The sequence below is a fragment of the Ailuropoda melanoleuca genome, chromosome 14 (genome assembly GCF_002007445.2).
Source record: "Ailuropoda melanoleuca isolate Jingjing chromosome 14, ASM200744v2, whole genome shotgun sequence".
In the NCBI taxonomy this organism is placed as follows: domain Eukaryota; kingdom Metazoa; phylum Chordata; class Mammalia; order Carnivora; family Ursidae; genus Ailuropoda; species Ailuropoda melanoleuca.
Window position 1 is genome coordinate 60,347,711 of NC_048231.1, and position 23,377 is coordinate 60,371,087.

The window sequence follows — 23,377 nt, forward strand, 5'->3', positions numbered from 1 at the left end:
GAGCCCCACATCAGGCTCCTCCGCTATAAGCCTGCTTCTTCCTCTCCCACTCCCTCTGCTTGTGTTCCCTCTCTCGCTGGCTGTCTCTATCTCTGTTAAATAAATAAATAAATAAATAAATAAATAAATAAATAAATAAATAAATAAAATCTTTAAAAAAAAAAAATGTGGGCCCTAGAATGAATTGGAGCCCGGAAAAGTAGATGTGGTCTGATGGGGAATGGGACATTCCTTTGTTCCATCTACCCTACTTTTACCTTGACAGCCTAAATTAGAATTAGCTTTTATGTCGACCACATCACACTACTGACTCACTGAGTCTGTGGTCAACTGAAACCCTTGATGGTTTTTTTCAGGTGCTGCAGCCAAGGCATTATCTTTCCCCATCTACAGCTGGGGAGCTGTTTGTTTGGCTCTGCGAACTGGTACGTGGACCTCTGCGCTGGTTGTAAATAATGCAAGAACATGTCATCTGGTTCTGAAATACAAATCACAACTTTAAGATAGTGTGGTTTCTAAATTTGGGGCATAGAGTGTTTATCCAAAATGCCCGCCCTCTGACTCCCACCCTCACAGGGTCTGATTCTGGTGAGGCCCAGAAACAGGCTTTCTTGACCTCACCATAGTCACATGAGGAGACTGTGGTGTGAAGGTGGCAGGTGGGTCTCACTTAGAGAAATGCTGTCATAAGAGCTCCTTTGTTTACAGGCTGTGGGAGGGGGTGGGGCCAGGCACTTGAGCTGTGATTTGAAGGGTGGAGAGTGGAGGTCAGAGACTGGGGGGCTGAGGCTGGTGGTGGGGGTATGTGTGGGTGGGTGTGTGGGCAACAAAAATTGCAATAGCAGCAATGAGCACCAACATTTCCAACTTCATTCTGTCGATTTTTCTCTTTGCCTAGTGAGGTAAGAGAATGGATAAAATACGGTGATTGAAAGAAGACAGAACTTGGGCTAGTCTGACCTGGCTAGACAACCTTTCATTATCAGCTCACAGCAGGTAATAAAAAGATTATGGCTTGAAGATACAGTGGGGTTAATATACCTTATAAAAAGGAAAAATTCTATTGCTTTTTTTCCTCCAAAGCTATTCTTATTTTATTAAACACCCTCTCCCTCAATAGCAACCTTTTCAGAGCTGGACTTATAATTCCAAACAATTGCATTAGACGCAGTTTTTGCAGGGCATGTCACTTGCTCTTTGATCCGAGGAAGGGGTCCTCCCACAGCCAGACTAGGTCATTTTTGACCAGGTCATCCTCACCGTGAGGAATGAAAACAGCAATGGGGGTGTGGCCACCATGGCGCTGGTAGCTCACTCTTTAATTTCTTGGCTTCAGTGTCTTCTTATGACTCAACCTGGGTTCGAGTGGCCACGATCCATGCTCTTGTTTTTTTAATGAATAGTACCTTAGGCATATGGTTAATGCAATTAATTTTACAAACAGATTTGTCCAAGTGCCAGAAATTATTTCAGAAAGATGTACAGATAGAGAAGCCTGATAATCTTGACAGTCTTTCATTTCTAAATTCACAGTGGTACCCTCAATAATGGCCTCCGAATTAAACTTCTGCAATCTAAAAATGACCAGCTCTGCTTATTAACTTCCGGCAAAGTGAAGCGTCTGATTCAGAATCAAGCAACACCTTCAAAATAAGAAGGACCAACAAGAAAATATTCAACTGCAATCCCCAAATATCAACACTGGCAGGTATGGAAGTGCAACTTTTTCTAAAAGCTTCCTTTCCCATGAGTATTCCTGGGGCCATCTAAATCTAAGACTATCTTTAAAATTCTAACAACTTAATGTCACATTCATAGCAGTATCTGGCATATGTTAAATGCTTAAGAAATACTGAGTAGTGAATAAAACAGTTATAAAAAAAAGCTTGAAGAGATTGTCAGAATCATCCTGTCCAGCCTCCTAATTTTCAGAGGAAGGAAGAGAAGTCCAGAGAGGTTGATTCATTTGTTCCAAACCACACAGCTAGCTACTGGCAGAGCTGGATCTAGAACTCAGGATTCCTGACCTCAAACCTACTTTGCCCAAGGCCCTTTCTCTTCTTAGGTTCCTATGCACTTGGACTTCCTAAAGACAAGAAGCCTGGGTTCAAGAGCTCAGACCAACATTCCCTATGTGAACATGTAGGCATATGTTACATTACATATCCGGTTACCTTAAAGTGGGAATCTGCCTGGGTGTCACTGGGAAGAAATCAGCTTGACATTCCCTTTAAGTAATGTTACTTTAATCTGAAATGTTTTGTTAAAAACAAATTAATTAGCGCAGAAATCATTCCTATATAAGAGAAGCTAATTATAATGCCTTAGATTTGGATGGTTCTTTACTATTCATAAAGGGTGACCTACATTACCTGGTAGTTCTGTTCCTTTAAGTATCAATTGATTTGCTAGATGTTAGCTTGCTCTTGGTAAAATTAAGTCTCAATAGCGTTATAATTGTGAGAGATGAAGGTGGGAAAGCTACTAATGATTCCCAATGGGCTGAGGGGCTCGTCTTCGGCGTGGTGGAAGAAGGAGAGGGACGGGGCAGGGGCAAGGCTACCCGACTCACCTCTATTTACCTATGTCCCAGGCTAGCCCACTCTCATGACCTCAGCGCAGCCATAATTTATTTGAACAGGAGGTGGCTGAGTACGTGCTTGACCTCAGACACCAAACACCCAAGTTTCAAAAACAGTAAATGGTGAGGTCAGCCTGATATCACAGGCTTGCAGGAGAGCCCAAAGCAAAGGACAGGAGAAACCCTAATCCAAGATTAACTTCGTCACTGAGGCAAAAGCATTGAAAGACACCCAGAGTTGACCAGTTATCTCAGGAGCTGCTGCAGGACAGCAGGCCCTCCTTGCCCCACCGCTCTGTGCACGCGGACATTACCTGCCTTGGCTGGTTGACTTTTGCTCCTGAAGACAACAACAATCGAATCACATCCAAGTAACCACCTTGGGCAGCAAGGAAGAGGGCAGTGGCTCCATCCTGAGAGATGTCAAAATGAAAGGGTTCAAATCATCTTTCATGTTTATTTTAAAAGAAATCCAATTAAAAATACGTCCATTTAATACAACTTTCCATTTCTGCCCCCCACTTTGTTTTCATATTCATGGTTAGTGTTTTATCCTTTGAAGAATAGTTCTAAAATATCACAGTAAGTCAGGTGGAAAGGTAATGTTTCAAATAGTCTTATAAGGTTAAGTTATAACAAACGTAATGACTGTTCACTCTACACAACAGTCATAACGGAGCTTATGTTCCAGCCACTTGACAGCAGCACCCAGGCTGTCCAAATAGCCAGTCATCATTTTTCTCTCGTCTGCACATACTTCTCGTTAGCTGCTGTCTGCTTTCGTTGTGGGATCTTGGGGTTATCCCCTCTTTAATTAGTTTAACAAACACATGCATTTAATACAGTTTTCCACTTAGTGTTAGTTTAAAAACAAACACAGAATAAAGTCTATTAATGAAAAACAGCAAACAAGCTCCCCAAACCTGTTTGGTATGTTTTTATGAATCAGAAACAAAAGTGTCCTTTTAATTAGATCTTTCCTACCCCCTTCTTTTTCTTGCTCCTTTATCCACATTCCCCCCAACACACCGTTTTTCCAAGCTTTGAAACAAAAGATGCTTCTAGAAAAACTGCCCTGGTGAGACTATCCATGAACTTGCTCCCTGACAGCAGTCGATAGCAACACCACCTATGAACAACAGTCCTGCAGAAAAGCTCAAAGCAAGCACTTGCTTCCAGTTTTCTTTAGCGTTTTTTTTTTTTTTCTGTTTAACTGAGTGTCTATGTCTTCTGGGTATTTCTTTCTTAAAGACATGTCACTGGCAATGGCAGCAAACACAGCAGTCAGCTCAGAGCAAGCATCCCCCCAGATGCTCACTTCACGTAGACGGCATTCACAGAGCGCGCTGAGCTTCATTACTTTTGGACCGCAGTGGAAAACACCTCGCTAACCCAGTTAATTACCATCCCTCCCATCAGGAACGTTAACCACAAGTTAAAATACAAAACGCTTTTCCCTTCAAGTCCAACCAGGTGGACGGTGCTGGATTTCTGGTGGGTGTCAGCTGAGCTGCCAGACTCCTCTTAAGGCATTCATTAAAAAATTACTCAGCCTGTATAGATCTTTAAGCAGATGTGTGATAAGGGGATGAAATGTTCAGCTGCTCCTTACTGTGTTGCCACAGAAAATCCACCGTGCTCTTAGCAGTCGTTAACTCTTGGAAATATTCAAAACGGATATCCAAGCATTGCTGTTTTTACTGTGCACGACACATTTCTGTTCCTAGAAGCTTTCAGGAGTCATTGACCGGGGATCCTCCATATTTTAATTGTTTTTAATGGGAACATTTATATTTGGACTGTTTGAATGAGGGTAAATGTCTTAACATGGAAGTTTCAGAGTATGAAATTTCTTGAGTCACTTCATAACAGAGAGGAATTTAGTACAGGAGTGGGCTCTCCCCAAACTCTGCATTTCTAAGATTATGTGCCACCCTGGGTGAGCTTTTTGGCTGGAATGCTATCTAACAGTACAAATATACCAGTCAATTTGGATTGCTGACATTAATGGTAACGGGATGAAAATCACAACTTACTCTCCTTTTCCAAAGACTTGGGCTCTTCCTGTTCAACCACACACACACACACACACACACACACACACACACTCATTCATGCTCTCAGATATACTTCATTATATGCAGCCAAAGAAATAGCCAAAGCTATAGACCCGCGTCCTTAGACTTGGCCACCATCAGAACCATCTGTTGCCCAGTGGTGCCCTCAGAGATTCCGGCTTAGTCTGGGACGGGCCTGTAAGCCTTTTTTTTTTTTTTTTTCCAGTTCCCTACGTGATTCTAACAGAAGCCAGAGCTGAGACTCAGTCCTTCAGACCTGTATCAAGTAATTCAGTCATTACTTGACTGAATTGAAAGCCAAGGGTTCAAAGGTGTTATAGATTTTGAAGTGCAAAAGGGTGATGCTAGTTGCTAGGTCAACTAGCCAAGGGTTCAAAGGTGTTATAGATTTTGAAGTGCAAAAGGGTGATGCTAGTTGCTAGGTCCCTCAAAGAGGCCTCTGATGTGGCAGTCAATCATGTAAACTCAGGAAAGGGTGTTGAAATGTTGAAGTTCACACGGACACATCTCACTACATGTCTGTGAAGGTATAGTGCCGCAGCGCTAAATGTCTGCTGGCAGGCTAGCCTAAAATACGATTCCTACGTAACCGGCAGTAGGAATTCTTCCACTCTCATGATGAGACTCTATCAAGTCAATTCATCTTCTCGTGTTTTATTTTTTTGCAGTCCAAAACCAGAATAACATCTGCCGTAAATCCTGTGGAATGACGGTGACAATTAAGAGAGCCTTTGGGCAATGTGCTAATTGTCAATTAGCTGCAACAGGCCCACACTCGCAGTAGATGACTCTCGAAGGCCAAGGGCATGCATGTACTTCACAGTTCACCCCCCCAACTCACTTCTCTTCCAAATAACCTGGTTTCTCCTTCGTTTGTGCTCTTCCTCCTGGATAACTCTACAACAGGAGCGTTATTTTGCTTTTCAGCAAGTCCATATGCTGGGCTTGTTATCTTATGGGTAAGTACGTGTCATGTGATTTTTGAAGATCCTAACTGCATACATCGTATGAACTATCGCATATGTATAAGAGACTTAAAAAGGTAGAAGAAAGATGGGTAAACAAGATTATGTGTTTTTTCCATAGAAAAAGGTTATCTGGTTAACTTTTTCTTTGATGTCTCAGATTAAAGACCTACTGTTCATTAAAATATGTTTGAAGTTGGCATTTCCGGCATCTGAATTTAGACTGCAGTGCTATGTGTGAGGAGGGGATAGGCAAGGGTCCACCTAACATCCCCTTGAAAACACACTCACGTAAAGTTGGTCGTGGATATTGGCTCCATGTTTCAGCAGCGTCTCCACAACCTGCATATGCCCGTACTGACTGGCGGCCAACAGGGCCGTGCCCCCGTCCTGCAAAGTGTCAACACATTAGAAAGGGTGCAGGCACATATTTACCTCCCAGAGGGAGAGCTTTCGAAAAGACTTTCCCTATAGATAACAACAAACTCACTGTTCCTTTTTCATCTCTTTCTCTTTATGTTCATGACAGTGTTCCTCCTAATGACAACACGTTGTACACGTGGGTGACTTGCTTGGGATGCAGTACAGTAACTAGACTATGTTATGATGAATAATTCCCCATGTCAAATGCAGAATCATCTATTTGCATCGCAATAAAGGAAACGAAGAACAGAAAGCCTGTACCAGTCAGTTCTGTCTTGGCTCTACCCGAATAGTCTCCTGTCTTCTGTCTAGAGACCTGCTTGACAAATGTTGGCTCCTCCTTGTGGTTCCCCCCAGCTGCGGGCCTCTGAGATTAAGGTAATTAGTGGAGTAACGGTCTGGGGCCATTGTCTTCAAGGGACAAGGTGTGCATCCATTAAGAGTGGATAGCTGCAGCACATCGTGGGAGCCTCTCACCGTCCTACTTAGCATTTTCCTTTGAACATGTGCCAGTTCGTCCAGGTCTGTTTTTAAGATGTGGGCCCTAGAGGGGCGCCTGGGTGGCACAGCGGTTAAGCATCTGCCTTCGGCTCAGGGCATGATCCCGGCATTATGGGATCGAGCCCCACAATCAGGCTCCTCCGCTATAAGCCTGCTTCTTCCTCTCCCACTCCCTCTGCTTGTGTTCCCTCTCTCGCGCTGTCTCTATCTCTGTTAAATAAATAAATAAATAAATAAATAAATAAATAAATAAATAAATAAATAAAATCTTTAAAAAAAAAAAATGTGGGCCCTAGAATGAATTGGAGCCCGGAAAAGTAGATGTGGTCTGATGGGGAATGGGACATTCCTTTGTTCCATCTACCCTACTTTTACCTTGACAGCCTAAATTAGAATTAGCTTTTATGTCGACCACATCACACTACTGACTCACTGAGTCTGTGGTCAACTGAAACCCTTGATGGTTTTTTTCAGGTGCTGCAGCCAAGGCATTATCTTTCCCCATCTACAGCTGGGGAGCTGTTTGTTTGGCTCTGCGAACTGGTACGTGGACCTCTGCGCTGGTTGTAAATAATGCAAGAACATGTCATCTGGTTCTGAAATACAAATCACAACTTTAAGATAGTGTGGTTTCTAAATTTGGGGCATAGAGTGTTTATCCAAAATGCCCGCCCTCTGACTCCCACCCTCACAGGGTCTGATTCTGGTGAGGCCCAGAAACAGGCTTTCTTGACCTCACCATAGTCACATGAGGAGACTGTGGTGTGAAGGTGGCAGGTGGGTCTCACTTAGAGAAATGCTGTCATAAGAGCTCCTTTGTTTACAGGCTGTGGGAGGGGGTGGGGCCAGGCACTTGAGCTGTGATTTGAAGGGTGGAGAGTGGAGGTCAGAGACTGGGGGGCTGAGGCTGGTGGTGGGGGTATGTGTGGGTGGGTGTGTGGGCAACAAAAATTGCAATAGCAGCAATGAGCACCAACATTTCCAACTTCATTCTGTCGATTTTTCTCTTTGCCTAGTGAGGTAAGAGAATGGATAAAATACGGTGATTGTCATAGAAGAGCTGGTACCTTTTATTTTTATTGTTTTATTTATTTATTTTTAAAGTAGGCTCCATACCCAGCGTGGAGCCCAATGTGGGGCTTGAACTCATGACACTGAGATCATGACCTGAGCCGACATCCAGAGTCAGACACCTAACTGACTGAACCACCCAGGTGCCCCTGTACCATTTACTTATTTATTTATTTTTAAAGATTTTATTTATTTGAGACAGAGAGAGAGAGCACAAGCAGGGGGAGCAGCAGGCAGAGGGAGAAGCAGACTCCCTGCTGAGCAGGGAGCCTGATGTGGGACTCAATCCCAGGACCCTGAGATCCGGACAAAAGCTGAAGGCAGACGCTTTATCGACTGAGCCACCCAGGTGCTTCTGTACCTTTTATTTTTAAAAACACATTTGGATGGGGCGCCTGGGTGGCATAGCGGTTAAGCGTCTGCCTTCAGCTCAGGGCGTGATCCCGGCGATCTGGGATCGAGCCCCACATCAGGCTCTTCTGCTATAAGCCTGCTTCTTCCTCTCCCACTCCCCCTGCTTGTGTTCCCTCTCTCTCTGGCTGTCTCTATCTCTGTCAAATAAATAAATAAAATCTTTAAAAAAAAATAAAAACACATTTGGGGGGCTATAGCTTCCATAGTGATGAGAACAACTGTTGAAACAGGCAGTTTTGATGCCAGGATCATGTGAAAACTCAGCGCCTCTCGACGCTCTCTTCTTCCCATGCAAAGTTCTTGGACACCTGTGGTTGACATAATGGAAACATTTGGAATTGCGCCCTGGGCCCCATGTTCCGTGGATTTCTAGGACGGCGCACACTGGCGCATGGACAAAGGCTTTAAGCCAGCATGAGCTTGTTAACCAAGAAGACTGAAGCAGCCACGTGGGTGCACAGTCATTCTTAAAGAGTTGAGACTTGCATTTGTAGAACTTTACTTTCTATTTTTAGTTGTATTACTTTTATAATGAAAATTAAAGTGATAATTAATATAAACACATACACACATATATTTTGGGTTGTTGTATATTATATTCAGCATGTTTGAAGGCATGTGTACCGTCCCGTGGCAGGTCCAGAACAGACTGATCGTATCTGAAATTCAGATCTACTTAATAGTTAGCATCTTAACAGGAATAAAAAACCCACTGGAAACTCCCCTGATAGCAAAGTATTGCACACAATGGATTAAGAAAGCCTAAAAGATTCTGAGTAAGGCAAATTTCCAGGAATTTTTTGGTTATGATGAGGCTGGAAATAAGGTGACGATTCCAAAAATGTTAAAGCACTTCAAATTGTCCTACTATAAACCGTTATGTAAAATGATACTGTGAACACCAAATTGATCTTTCTGAAACCTCAGTTTTCTTATCCGTGTGTTGAACATGAAGAATCAATGACTTCTTTAAAGGAAGAACCACATTTCCTTGCCCAACTACATAAACTGTAATCATGTATGACATATTTTAGTGAAGACATCTCAGAAAGTAAGCTACCTGTCAAATCACCCTCCTTAGGAATCGCTCAGATTCACTAGGAGTGGCTTAAATACTTTGACAGTTCCTATCAGAGCACTGGGATTAACTCTGAAGTAAAAAAAAAGCCCATGAAAACGGAGTTATAAAGCACCTGCTACTGTATCCATCCTGATGACAAAATTTAGTGTCCCAAAGTAGAAAGCTACCAGTGCAAGACAGACTCTAAATAATTCCCCAGAAGATTATGAGCCCAGAGTGAAAATGTCATGTTTTGAATTGATTCCCTAGGACTACCTCTGAGTCATTATAAGTAACTTTGTGAAACCCACCTTCTTAGGCTTGAAAATCTTATAAAAAGATGGGGCACCTGGGTGGCTCAGTCAATTAAGCATCTGCCTTTGGTTCAGGTCATGATCTCAGGGTCCTGGGATCAAGCCCCATGTCAGGCTCCCTGCTCAGTGGGGAGTCTGCTTCTTCCTCTGCCCCTCCCCTTGCTCGTGTTCTCTCTCTCTCTCTCAAATAAATAAATAAATAAATGAAATCTTTAAAAAAAGAGAGAAGCACATATTTGTACTATGGATGGAGAGACATGAATACTCATGATGGCTAAAATTTTTACAAGCTATGAAATCAAGAAAGTTTTCTTACTTTGGTCCTAAATTCAGTGGATGCTCCAAATTCAAAGAGAAATCTCACGACGTCATTATGTCCTTGCTGGGCAGCAAAGAACAGGGCAGTTGTACCTGACTAGGAGAGAATAAGCAGCTGGTTTTAAGGCATTTAGTTACATAGCATTTGATTTATATATTTACAAAGAAAACAAAACAATACCCTTGTACCTATGCCTTCTAACCTAGGAAGGACCTACATTTGAACTGATTGTATTCTTTGCTCAGAAAAGTGAGAATATGAAAGGAGAACTTTATTGTTGGTATAGTGGGATGAATGGTGGACCCAAAAGATACATCCCTGTCCTAATTTCTGGAACCTGTGAATATTACGTTCCGTGGCATATGAAGTGATTTAAGTTAAGGATTTTGAGAAGAGGCACTTATCCTGGCTTATCCTGGTGGGTCCTAAATCCAGTGACAACTGTCTTTAGAACAGTGAAGTAGACACATTTGACACAGAGGAGAGGAAGAGGCCATGTGGCCACAGAGGCGGACATTAGGGGATGCGGCCATAAATCAAGGAATGCCCGCGGCTACCAGAAGCTGGAACAGGTAAAGAATAGGTTCTCCCCTGGGGCCTCCAGAGGGACACACCTTGACTTTTCTGGCCTCCAGAATCCTAAAAGTATACATTTCTGTTCTTTAAAGCCACCTAGTTGGTGTTAATTTGCTACAGCGGCCACAGGGAACTAACGACTATGCTTGGTAACACGGGCATTCATTCATACAGGGAAGAATTCTGGTAGAGTTCTGGTTACAAAGTTAAGCATCCCAGAGTAGAAAGCTACCAGCCCAAGAAAGAATCTAAGTAATTCACTCAAATGTACTCAAAAGATTTCTCAAAAGAGGGCATAGGAACAAGAAACAGCCTGGTTCCAAATTTTAAGCTGATCAGGGATACTTGGAGATACAAGTTTTAGCATCCTCTCTTCCCAGCCTTTTTTTACAAGCCTACTCAAAGATTGGTAGACAAATCATTGTGATAGGAGCAAATTCATCATACTGCTCTTGTGGGCAATATGTATTTTTCATATAAAGGTGCTCTTCACTCCAGTGCTTTCAGCAGGGATGAAGCTACCATTACACCTTCCCAGGCACAGTGAGGAGGAACACCTCCTTCCACGGCCCACCCGGAAGCGTTGAAGGGGTAGGTTCTCACCCAGGTGGGAGAAGCCAGGACAGCAGGCCCTCAGGATTACTGATGACTCTGAAGCTTGTTCTTAAGTGCGTACAAGTGTATGCTGTCTCATACACACAGGGAACAATGAGCCCCACCACTGTGGCAGAACACGAGCCAATACCTTCCCAGTCATGACCTTCTATCTCAGGCTGTGCCCCCAACCAGACACTGCCCCGAGGAGGCACAGGTAATGTGACCATTCCCAGAGCCTTTCTGCCTGCCACGCAGCAGAGATTTTCTCCTTGGTTCCCACAGAAACACGTGGGAAGCATCCTCTCATTGCTTTCCTATGGTGGAGGACACTGAGTTCCAGAAACCTGAAGATGTTATCAGGTCTGGATGAAGAAACTTGGCTAGCACAGGAAAACTCTCTTCTTCTTAATAGACATTAAATTTTAGAAACTAACAGAGATAATTTTTAGAAATTGTTTCTTCACTGAGAAAAAGGATTTTTCACTAAGATTTTATATTAATTAAAAAATCATATCTACAGCAGTTTGAGTCAGTTTTGGAACATACACATACCATTAATCATTGTGCACATGAATGCAGCAATCTGTAGACGATGGAGCCAGACTTCAGTCTGGAATGTGAATAAAGGTCTGAAATGCACGTGCTTTACTATCGTAGCCCAGGGCTTCATGACAACTGCACATGCGGCTCCCATCCCTGAGGGTTTTAGCTAACATGGCTGGTTCTTTAGAGCAGTGGTCTCTCTGGATGATTAGCTTCCTATTCTAGCACGCTCTGTGTACCTAGATAGCCATCCAAAGAAAACAATGACAGGTACTTTTTTAGGAAACAAGTATTTCGATATGGATTAAATGGAAAAATGGATTAAGAATGAACCCAGGTAGAAGCCTGCTGTATGAGTAACTTCCATAGCACCGCTAGGTACTCTCTGATTGCAAAACAGAAGAGGTGAAGCTGGGGCCTCTTTTTGGCAGCTCTATCACCAGAGGCTGGCGTGGCCTCGGGAAATTCAGGGGACCACTGGGAACTCACAAAGCATCATTCTTTGAGCCACAAGGTCACCTCTAAATTGGGCCCACTTGGGTAAGTCCTCGAGGGCCACTTTGTTCAATGCACAATAGTTTTCACATCCAAGAATATTAGTTGGGCAATTGGAACCAACCAGATAAACATAAAACCATAAAAACCATACAATGGCTGGAAAGCAAACAAATGTTTCTGTTCTCTCAGCTTTTCACAGTTGTTCTGAAGATATTTTTGTGTGTGTTGAACTTGCCTTCAGGATACAGTTTCTTGAGTAAGCAGATCTGAATCATATTGTTTTTATTAGAGAAAAATCTGTCTATTCTTTAAAGTTATAATAAACCAAGACTGTGAAGCATAAAGGAAAAACAAAAAGATCAGGGTATTTTCAAACTATAATTCTAAATGGGCCCAAACATTTTCCTCCCAGAAGGAAATTAGCTGTTGACGTGAAAAATGGCCTAAAACAATGTTTCAGTGTTGTGAAAATTGCTCAGAAGAATCTGTGAGGCTGGATTTGCTATAGAAAGTATGGCTCCTCTTAAGAGATCAGGCTTGCTTGTCCAGGGCTATGGAGAACCAGACTCCAGATTCTATCCATCAAGTGTCACTCTTCCATGGTCCACAGCCAAGGTGACACCCAGAGGGGTGAGGGGGGGGGACTTTAGATGCCCCACAGACTATCCAGGCCTCACACCTGGGGTGTCTTAGTTTGCTCCACTCAGAGGTAGCAGTCCAGCCTCGAAGATGGGGTGTACTGATTGATGAAAGTTTGGATGATGACTCATCTTTTCTGAACAAACTATAGGGTAGGCCCTCAAATAAGACTGGATCAAGGAAAATCAAGTGCCGCAGTTTGGTTTGGAGCTTGCCCCAGGATGCCTATCTTAAGTCTGAGTTAGTGTGGACTGAGAGGTCCGATTCACTTTAGGGATGACCTAGAGGCCCCAGATCAGCTTGGAAATAAATGGATCCCCCTCAGATCTGACGCCCAAAGTATGTTAGAAGGCCCAGCCTCCCACCACTCTTCTATACTGGACCAAGAATGGATCCTCTAGCTAGACTGAACTCCCAAGATGGCCTTTGAATGAAGGGTAGGGACGGGCTCGCATTTTAGTTCAAGGTTCACCACATGGCCTTTTGGGGAGAGCTTATTTAATATGTGGCCCATCAGAGAAGCCCTTTGAAATCATGGTTTGATGAGGATGGCTGAGATAGTCTATCAAGTGAGCCTCCTTAAGAACTGGTTGGTGACCCAATCCTTCTAAAAATACAATGATCTCTATGAAAATCCTATAACTTCTATAGCACCTCATCCCAAGGGAAGAAGACAGACCTGATTTAAGCTTGGGAGGAAATGTATGAGTGCTGAGGGAATGTGGTTAGAGGTTTGGTTGCCTCAGACTACAACACGTGCTTGAGAACATTCATCCAATTGAAGTACAACCAATGGTCCATTCCTGGGCCTTATTTTAGGACAGTAAAGTCTGCAACCTGGGCTTTAATGCCATGTAGGAAAAAAAGCAATGATTACTCTTGTCTTCCTTACCAATTTACCACTGTAAAAATTTCGAGTCTCTGTACCTGGGTCATTCATATTCAAGCGTAAACCTGACCTACCTCCCTCTGGAGGTTGATGTCTGCTCCCTGCAGAACCAGTTCCCTCACACAGTCTATGTGACCGGCATAGGAGGCGACCATGAGGAGCGTGGTGCCGTGCTAGATGGAGGACAGACAGATAAGGGTTAGGCCATCATGTGTCAGACAGCGTCCTGGAAAAGAGACTGAAGACATGTCAGATCCACTCGAGACATGTCCAAGTGCAAAATTTCCCACAGTAGTGTCTCGTGAATAACTTTATAACGCAGAATAGGCAGGGAAAAAGCGAAGCGACAAATTGCAGAGGGTGGAATTTTTCAATTTAAAAACTCACTTAATCCCATTACCTTCAGAAATGCAGTCCAAGTGAACCATGTTAAGGCAGAAGGGATGTAATGGTCTCATTTTATGATTCATATTAAACGATTCCTGAGCCCAAACACTGTTATTCATGTAAAAGATGGGTTAAGTGGTACCTGTTGGTTTTCTGAGTTTAGAAGTCTTTATCTTTTTTTTTTTTTTAAAGATTTTATTTATTTATTCGACAGAGAGAGAGACAGCCAGTGAGAGAGGGAACAAAAGCAGGGGGAGTGGGAGAGGAAGAAGCAGGCTCATAGCAGAAGAGCCTGATGTGGGGCTCGATCCCATAACGCCGGGATCACGCCCTGAGCTGAAGGCAGGCGCTTAACTGCTGTGCCACCCAGGCGCCCCTAGAAGTCTTTATCTTAAAACTGATTCAGGTAAAGATGCAAGGTACCTCAATGAAATGGGAGACCATAGTAGAAAGGAGCCCTGGGGTTCAAATCTGCCTCTGTCATCAATCCACAGGGTCACCTGAGGGCAGGTTGCTTATAATTCCTTTAATTTACAGTTGTTTTTGAGGGCTTGAAATTGTGATCTTGACCAGTACTTCTGCATAAGCAGCAACCTGTCTTTCTGGGGTGGACAAGAGAGAGACAGATGGTTCTGCACAGGAGGAAGGCCTGCTAGGTATAGGGTGATAAGTGACCCTTACAAGCCTTGTTTTAATTTCATCGGTGGGATTTTGTAGGAAGGCAGTAGAGTTGAGGGGTCACTGACACCATGATCTTGGGCTAGTTATGAAACCTTTCCAAGGCTCACCCTCCTCATCTGCAAAATAGGGAATAATAAAAGCATCTGCTGGATTAAATTAAATGGGTAAACGAGATGATGCAGGCAACGTGTTTAGCACAGTAATGTCAGATGTTAATTCAGTAAGTGTTAGATATTGAAATATTATACTTTAGTAAATGTTAGGTTATCATCTGGCTTTTGTTGATTTCTGTGAATCTCAATACTAATTTTAGGAAAGTCTTGTTTGCTATGTATGAAAAGTATAGGTAGAATTAAAAAAAACCCACAACACTAATGGCTTCATAGAAGTGTTCTATGGTATTTTCTCTACTTCCATGTGACCGTATTTGGTATTTGAATGTTAGACATTCGTGTAGGCTATACCATCCATTATTAAGTTGAACACCTTCCTCTGTATTTTCCAGGATTAGAATGGCATGTGAAAGTTGGTATTACTTCCTCCTGAATGCGAACAATTTTTGTTTAGATTGCAGATAGAAGCATCTTTGATTTAAAACCAATCTGGAAGACTGCTGGGAAGATAGGGAAGTAGGAGGACCCTAAGCTCACCTTGTCTGACAGAGACAATGGGAGTATCAATAGATATACAATGGGAGTTACAACAGATCACACTCACATCAGTGTAAATAACCCAGAAAATGACCTGCAGACTGGAAGAACAAACTCCACAACTAAAGGTAGAGAAGAGGTCACACTGAAGAGGGTAGGAAGGGCAGAGATGCAGTGGGGAGGTGAACTGCTGTATGCAGGGAGAGGGGGGTTGGGTGGGGAGGGAGCGGTGGGGAAGGGAGGGAAACATATTATTACACCAGGGAGCCTGCATGGGGGAAGATGAATCCCCATAATATTTGGCTCTGAAAACTAGAGGAGCCAAATTTCATGAGTTCTTACAACCAACAGGGCTTGAGCCTGGAATTTTATTTTTATTTATTTTTTAAGATTTTTTTTAAAGATTTTATTTATTTGACAGAGAGAGACAGCCAGTGAGAGAGGGAACACAAGCAGGGGGAGTGGGAGAGGAAGAAGCAGGCTCCTAGTGGAAGAGCCTGATATGGGAATCGATCCCAGAACGCTGGGATCACGCCCTGAGCCAAAGGCAGACGCTTAACGACTGCACCACCCAAGTGCCCCAAGATTTTTATTTTTTAAGATTTTTATTTTATTTTAAAATTTTATTTATTTATTTTTTTTTAGAGAGAGAGAGCATGTGTGTGGGGGGCAGGGGAGGAGGAGGGAGAGGGACAGAGAGGCTCTGAGTGGCTCAGTCAGTAAAGTGTCTGTCTTCAGCTCAGGTCATGATCTCAGGGTCCTGGGACCGAGCCCTGCATTGGGATTCCTGCTCAGCAGGGAGTCTGCTTCTCCCTCTTATGACCCTGAAATCATGACCTCAGCTGAAATCAAGAGTTGGATGATTAACCGACTGAGCCACCAAGACGCCCCTAAGATTTTGATTTTAAGTAATCTCTACACCCACCGTGGGGCTCAAACTCACAACACTGAGATCAAGAGTTACATGCTCTACTGACTGACCCAGCCAGGTGCCCCTGGATTTTTAAAAATCAGTGGCTCAGCTCTGGGAGAGGATGGAGGGTAAGAGGAAACTGAGTCCTCACTCTTAAAGAGACAGCTCTACAAACAGCCCACAGAGATATGGCATAGAAGCAGCAGTTTAAAAAATGCCTGGGGTATATGGGAGGGAGATTTGTTTACTAGTCTCAGAGATGTGCTGGAGGAGCAGGGATCATTGGAAGACTTCTCTAGGAACAAAGGAGCTGGAAGGCACCATTTCCTTCCCCTGCCCCCCAGCAAAAACACATGACCACCTGCAGGAACCCATGCACCGTGGATATTCACTACCTAACTGGCTAACACCACTCCCCCCTTATCCAACACCTGTGCATGTTGTGGATCTGCCCCCTCCAATGCGCTCTTGGCTGGAGCCCATTCAAACCAGGGCCACAAGCCTGGCAGTGTGCAAGCAGCCCCAACAAGGGTCAGCACCACTCCAAAGTGACTCCTGCCCTGGGGAAAGGGAAAGATAACCACACAAGCAATCATCCTGTGGCCCCGGCAGTGGGCCAGGTGCAGACAGCTGGTCTGATTGCAGGCCCCACCCACCCATGAAGGATCTCAAGGGACAACACAGGGAAAGCACCCTGCAGTTTGGTGCTACTGCATCTCTGGCAAATACCTGGTCTGACTCAACTCGAGCCCAGGGTGGCCCCAGACTGGCCCACTAACGCTAGGGACCAAACACTGCCCCAAACAGCAGAGAGAGCCACTGTAGATGCCTGGGCTGAAGAAGAAAGTATCTCAGCCACAAGAGCAGGGCACACAGCACACATGGGAGACACCCCTGAAGTGCCAGGTTCTGGTGAACAGGGGACACTGCACCACAGAGCACTACAGGACCTCTTCTTCATAAGGCCACTACTTTCAAGAGTGGGAGATGTACCTGACTTTCCTAACACACAAAAACAGACACAGAGAATTAGACAAAATGAGGAGATAGAGGAATTTGTCTCAAATGAAAGAACAGGGCAAAACCACAGCAAAAGACCTAAGTAAAATGGAAATAATATGCCTGACAGAATTAAAAGTAATGGTCATAAAGATACTCACTAGATTTGAGAAAAGAGAGGAGGACATCAGTAAGACCCTTAACAAAGCGATAAAAAACAACTAATCAGAGATGAAGAACACAATAAATGAATTAAAAATACACTAGATGCAGCAGACTAGAAGCAGAAGAATCAATCAGTGACCCAGAGGACAGAGTAATGGAAAGTAATCAAGCTGAGCAGGTGAAAGAGAAAAACAAAAAGCAACATGAGAACTCAGTGACTCCATCCAGCGTAATAACATTTGGATTTATAGGGATCCCAGAAGGAGAAGAGAAAAGGGGACAAAAAATTTATTTGAGAAAAGTTAAGATGGCGGAGGAGTAGGGGACCCCTTTTTCAGCCGGTCCCCTGAGTCGAGCTGGATAGGTACCAGACCATTCTGAACACCCACAGAATCAGCCCTGAGATGCAGGAAGATACATCTGGATCTCTACAAATGAACATCTCCAGCGTTGAGTATTGAGGTACGAAGCGGGGAGCCGTGAAACCGCACACAGATATCGGAAGATAAACAGAAGGGGGAGGGAGCCGCCGTGTCAGGGCCCCGGGAAACGGTAGCCACCTGCACGGGGGAGTGGGCGGACCGCGGACCCGCACCCTTGACACAGCAGACTGAGACCGTGAGCCAGGGGCGCGCTACCAAGCATCTCACGGAACTCCGGAACTCCGGTGTGCTCACTGGATCCAGACTGAGACCGGGAGCTCCGGGAGCACGCACGGGTGGCTGGCGGCTGGCGGGCCACCTGCACCGGGGAGCGGGTGGACCGTGGACCCGCACCCTCGAGACAGCGGACTGAGACTGTGAGCCGGGAGCGCGCGCCACCAAGCATCTCACGGAGCTCCGGAACTCCGGTGTGCTCACTGGATTCAGACTGAGACTGGGAGCTCTGGGAGCGCGCGCGGGGCGGCTGGTGGCTGGTGGGCCACCTGCACCGGGGAGCAGGCGGACTCGCGGACTGCACCCACGAGACAGCAGACTGAGACCGGGAGCTCCGGAAGCGCGCGCGGGGCAGCTGGAGACTGGCGGGGTTAGAAACACAAAGGACAGAGACGTGCCGGCCCTGGAAGTGAGGGCTGGGACGCCGGGTGTGGGGCGCACAGCCTGGGATGCTGCAGGGTTGAGCAGCACCAACAGAAACAGAGTTAAAGTGGCCAGAACATCAGTGGAGAACGGGCCGCAATCTCTCTGTTCTGTGACAGAGGCTGAGATTCGGCCGCTGCTGCTCTGACTCTCAGAAGAGGCACAGCAAACCGCCAGGGAAAGCCGCCAGGGAACAAAAGCCTGGAAATACCGGCTCACAGCGTGCCTATCCCCATCCCCCCTCACAGGGGACACGGAGACTCTACCCAAACAGGGTTTCCTGAGTACCGGTGCGGCAGGCCCCTCCTCCAGAAGGCAGGCTGAAAAATCAAGAAGCCCACAACCCGGAGCGCCTGAGTGGTGCAGTCATTAAGCGCCTGTCTTCGGATTAGGGTGTGATCACAACGTTCTGGAAAGGAGTCCCTCATCGGGCTTCTCCACTGGGAGCCTGCTTCTTTCTTTCTCACTCCCCTGCTTGGGTTCCCTTTCTTGCTGACTGTCTGTCTCTCTCTCTCAAATAAATAAATAAAATCTTTAAAGAAGAAGCCCACATCCCTAAGATCTCTATAAAACAAGGGCACACAGCCTGGGTCCCAGTCAATAATTTGGGCTCTGGACAACCCCGCAATCTCTCCTCATCAGAATGACGAGAAGGAGAAGTCCCCCCCAGCAAAGAAAAGATAATGAGTCTGTGGCCTCTGCCACAGAATTAATACATATGGATGTATCCAAATTATCAGAAATGGAATTCAGAGCAACAATGGTCAAGATGAGGAATAGACTTGAAAAAAGTATTAACGAAAATGTTACTGAGAATATAGAATCCCTAAGGGCAGAAATGAGAGCGAATCTGACAGAAATTAAAAATTTTATGAGCCAAATGCAGTCAAAAATAGAAGCTCTGATGGCCAGGGTCACCGAGGCAGAGGAACACATTAATGAATTGGAGGATGGGTTAATAGAAGGAAAAACGAAAATAGAAGCTGGTCTTAAAAAAATCCACGCCCACGAATGTAGATTACGGGAGATTACTGACTCTATGAAACGATCCAATGTCAGAATCATCGGCATCCCTGAAGGGGTGGAGAAAAACAGAGGTCTAGAAGAGATATTTGAACAAATTGTAGCTGAAAACTTCCCTAATCTAGCAAGGGAAACAAGCATTCGTGTCCAAGAGGCAGAGAGGACCCCATCCAAGCTCAACCAGGACAAACCTACGCCACGGCATGTCATAGTGCAATTCGCAAATATTAGATCCAAGGATACAGTATTGAAAGCGGCCAGGGCAAAGAAATTTCTCACGTACCAAGGCAAAGGTATCAGGATTACGTCAGACCTGTCTACAGAGACCTGGAATGAGAGAAAGGCTTGGGGGGGCATTTTTAAAGCTCTTTCAGAGAAAAACATGCAGCCAAGGATCCTTTATCCAGCAAAGCTGTCATTCAGAATTGATGGAGAAATAAAGACGTTCCAAAATCGCCAATCATTAACCAATTTCGTAACCACGAAACCAGCCCTACAGGAGATATTAAGGGGGGCTCTATAAAGGTAAAAAGGCCCCAAGAGTGATACAGAGCAGCAAGTCACAACCGATACAAAGACTTTAAAGAGAAATGGCATCATTAAAATCATATCTGTCAATAATCTCTATCAATCTAAATGGCTTAAACTCTCCCATAAAACGCCACAGGGTTGCAGATTGGATAAAAAGACATGACCCATCCATTTGCTGTCTACAAGAGACTCATTTTGAACCCAAAGATGCATTCAGACTTAGAGTAAGGGGATGGAGTACCATCTTCCACGCAAATGGACCTCAAAAGAAAGCTGGAGTAGCAATTCTCATATCAGATAGACTGGATTTTAAACTAGAGGCCATAGAGAGAGATACAGAAGGGCACTATATTATTCTTAAAGGAAGTATTCAACAAGTGGATATGACAATTATTAATATATATGCCCCCAACAGGGGAGCAGCAAGATACACAAGCCAACTCTTAACCAAAATAAAGAGACATATAGATAAGAACACAGTAATAGTAGGGGACCTCAACACCCCACTATCAGAAATAGACAGAACACCCTGGCAAAAACTAAGCAAAGAATCAAAGGCTTTGAATGCCATACTCGACGAGTTGGACCTCATAGATATATATAGAACACTACACCCCAGAACCAAAGAATACTCATTCTATTCAAATGCCCATGGAACATTCTCAAGAATAGATCATGCTCTGGGACACAAAACAGGTCTCAGCCAATACCAAAAGATTGAAATTATCCCCTGCATATTCTCAGACCACAACGCTCTGAAATTGGAACTCAACCACAAGGAAAAACCTGGAAGAAACTCAAACACTTGGAGGCTAAGAACCATCCTGCTCAAGAATGACTCGATAAACCAGGAAATCAAAAAACAAATTAAACAATTTATGGAGACCAACGAGAATGAATACACAACGGTCCAAAACCTATGGGATACTGCAAAGGCAGTCCTAAGGGGGAAATACATAGCCATCCAAGCCTCACTCAAAAGAATAGAAAAATCTAAAATGCAGTTTCTATATTCTCACCTCAAGAAACTGGAACAGCAACAGAGGGACAGGCCTAACCCACTGACAAGGAAGGAGTTGACCAAGATTAGAGCAGAAATCAATGAATTAGAAACCAGAAGCACAGTAGAGCAGATCAACAGGACTAGAAGCTGGTTCTTTGAGAGAATCCATAAAATTGATAGACCACTGGCAAAACTTGTCCAAAAACAAAGAGAAAGGACTGAGATTATTAAAATTATGACTGAAAAGGGAGAGGTCACGACCAGCACCATTGAAATTGCAAGGATTATTAGAAACTTTTATCAACAGCTATATGCCAAAAAACTAAACAATCTGGAAGAGATGGAGGCCTTCCTGGAAACCTATAAACTACCAAGACTGAAACAGGAAGAAATAGATTTCTTAAATAGGCCAATTAACTATGAAGAAATTGAGTCAGTGATAAACAACCTTCCAAATAATAAAACTCCAGGCCCAGACGGTTTTCCTGGGGAATTCTACCAAACATTCAAAGAAGAAATAATACCTATTCTCCTAAAGCTATTTCAAAAAATAGAAACAGAAGGAAAGCTACCAAACTCATTCTATGAGGCTAATATTACCTTGATCCCCAAACCAGGCAAAGACCCCCTCAAAAAGGAGAATTACAGACCGATTTCTCTAATGAATATGGATGCCAAAATCCTCAACAAGATCCTTGCTAATAGAATCCAACAGTACATTAAAAGGATTATCCATCATGACCAAGTGGGATTCATACCTGGGATGCAAGCATGGTTCAACACTCGCAAATCAATCAATGTGATACATCATATCAACAAGAAAAGACTCAAGAACCATATGATCCTCTCAATTGATGCAGAAAAAGCATTTGACAAAATACAGCATCCTTTCCTGATTAAAACCCTTCAGAGTGTAGGAATAGAGGGTACATTTCTCAATCTCATAAAAGCCATCTATGAAAAGCCTACTGCAAGCATTATTCTCAATGGGGAAAAGCTGGAAGCCTTTCCCTTAAGATCAGGAACACGACAAGGATGCCCACTCTCGCCACTATTATTCAACATAGTACTAGAAGTCCTTGCAACAGCAATCAGAAGACAAAAAGGGATCAAAGGTATCCAAATCGGCAAAGAAGAAGTCAAACTGTCTCTCTTTGCAGATGACATGATACTCTATATGGAAAACCCAAAGGAATCCACTCCCAAACTATTAGAAGTTATAGAACAATTCAGTAAGGTGGCAGGATACAAAATCAATGCCCAGAAATCAGTTGCATTTCTATACACGAATAACGAGACTGAAGAAAGAGAAATTAGGGAATCCATCCCATTTACAATAACACCAAAAACCATACGTTACCTTGGAATTAACTTAACCAGAGACGTAAAGGACCTATATCCTAGAAACTATAGATCACTTTTGAAAGATATTGAGGAAGACATAAAAAGATGGAAAAATATTCCATGCTCATGGATTGGAAGAATTAACATAGTTAAAATGTCCATACTACCCAGAGCAATCTACACTTTCAATGCTATCCCGATCAAAATACCGAGGACATTTTTCAAAGAACTGGAACAAATAGTCCTTAAATTTGTATGGAACCAGAAAAGGCCCCGAATCTCCAAGGAACTGTTGAAAAGGAAAAACAAAGCTGGGGGCATCACAATGCCGGATTTCGAGCTGTACTACAAAGCTGTGATCACAAAGACAGCATGGTACTGGCACAAAAACAGACACATCGACCAATGGAACAGAATAGAGAACCCAGAAATGGACCCTCGGCTCTTTGGGCAACTAATCTTTGATAAAGCAGGAAAAAACATCCGGTGGAAAAAAGACAGTCTCTTCAATAAATGGTGCTGGGAAAATTGGACAGCTACATGCAAAAGAATGAAACTTGACCACTCTCTCACACCATACACAAAAATAAACTCCAAATGGATGAAAGACCTCAATGTGAGACAGGAATCCATCAAAATTCTAGAGGAGAACATAGGCAACAACTTCTATGACATCGGCCAGAGCAACCTTTTTCACGACACATCGCCAAAGGCAAGAGAAATAAAAGATAAAATGAACTTATGGGACTTTATCAGGATAAAGAGCTTCTGCACAGCCAAGGAAACAGTCAAAAAAACTAAGAGACAGCCCACGGAATGGGAGAATATATTTGCAAAGGACACCACAGATAAAGGACTGGTATCCAAGATCTACAAAGAACTTCTCAAACTCAATACACGAGAAACAAATAAACAAATCATAAAATGGGCAGAAGATATGAACAGACACTTTTCCAATGAAGACATACAAATGGCTAACAGACACATGAAAAAATGTTCAAAATCATTAGCCATCAGGGAAATTCAAATCAAAACCACACTGAGATACCACCTTACGCCAGTTAGAATGGCAAAAATAGAGAAGGCAAGAAACAACAATTGTTGTAGAGGATGTGGAGAAAGGGGATCCCTCCT

At 43.8% G+C, this 23,377-nt stretch overlaps 1 protein-coding gene across 1 annotated transcript in view; it reads right to left on the minus strand.

Annotated features, from left to right (window-relative positions):
• The window catches only part of ANKRD29 (ankyrin repeat domain 29), a 66,121-nt gene that overhangs the window by 22,546 nt on the left and 20,198 nt on the right, over nt 1-23,377 (minus strand). Inside the window, exons 3-6 of the mRNA XM_034642195.1 lie at nt 13,543-13,641; nt 9,724-9,822; nt 5,916-6,014; nt 2,896-2,994 (exon numbers count right to left, since the gene is read on the minus strand). Coding sequence (XP_034498086.1) covers nt 2,896-2,994; nt 5,916-6,014; nt 9,724-9,822; nt 13,543-13,641 — 396 coding nt within the window. The remainder of the gene's footprint in view (nt 1-2,895; nt 2,995-5,915; nt 6,015-9,723; nt 9,823-13,542; nt 13,642-23,377) is intronic.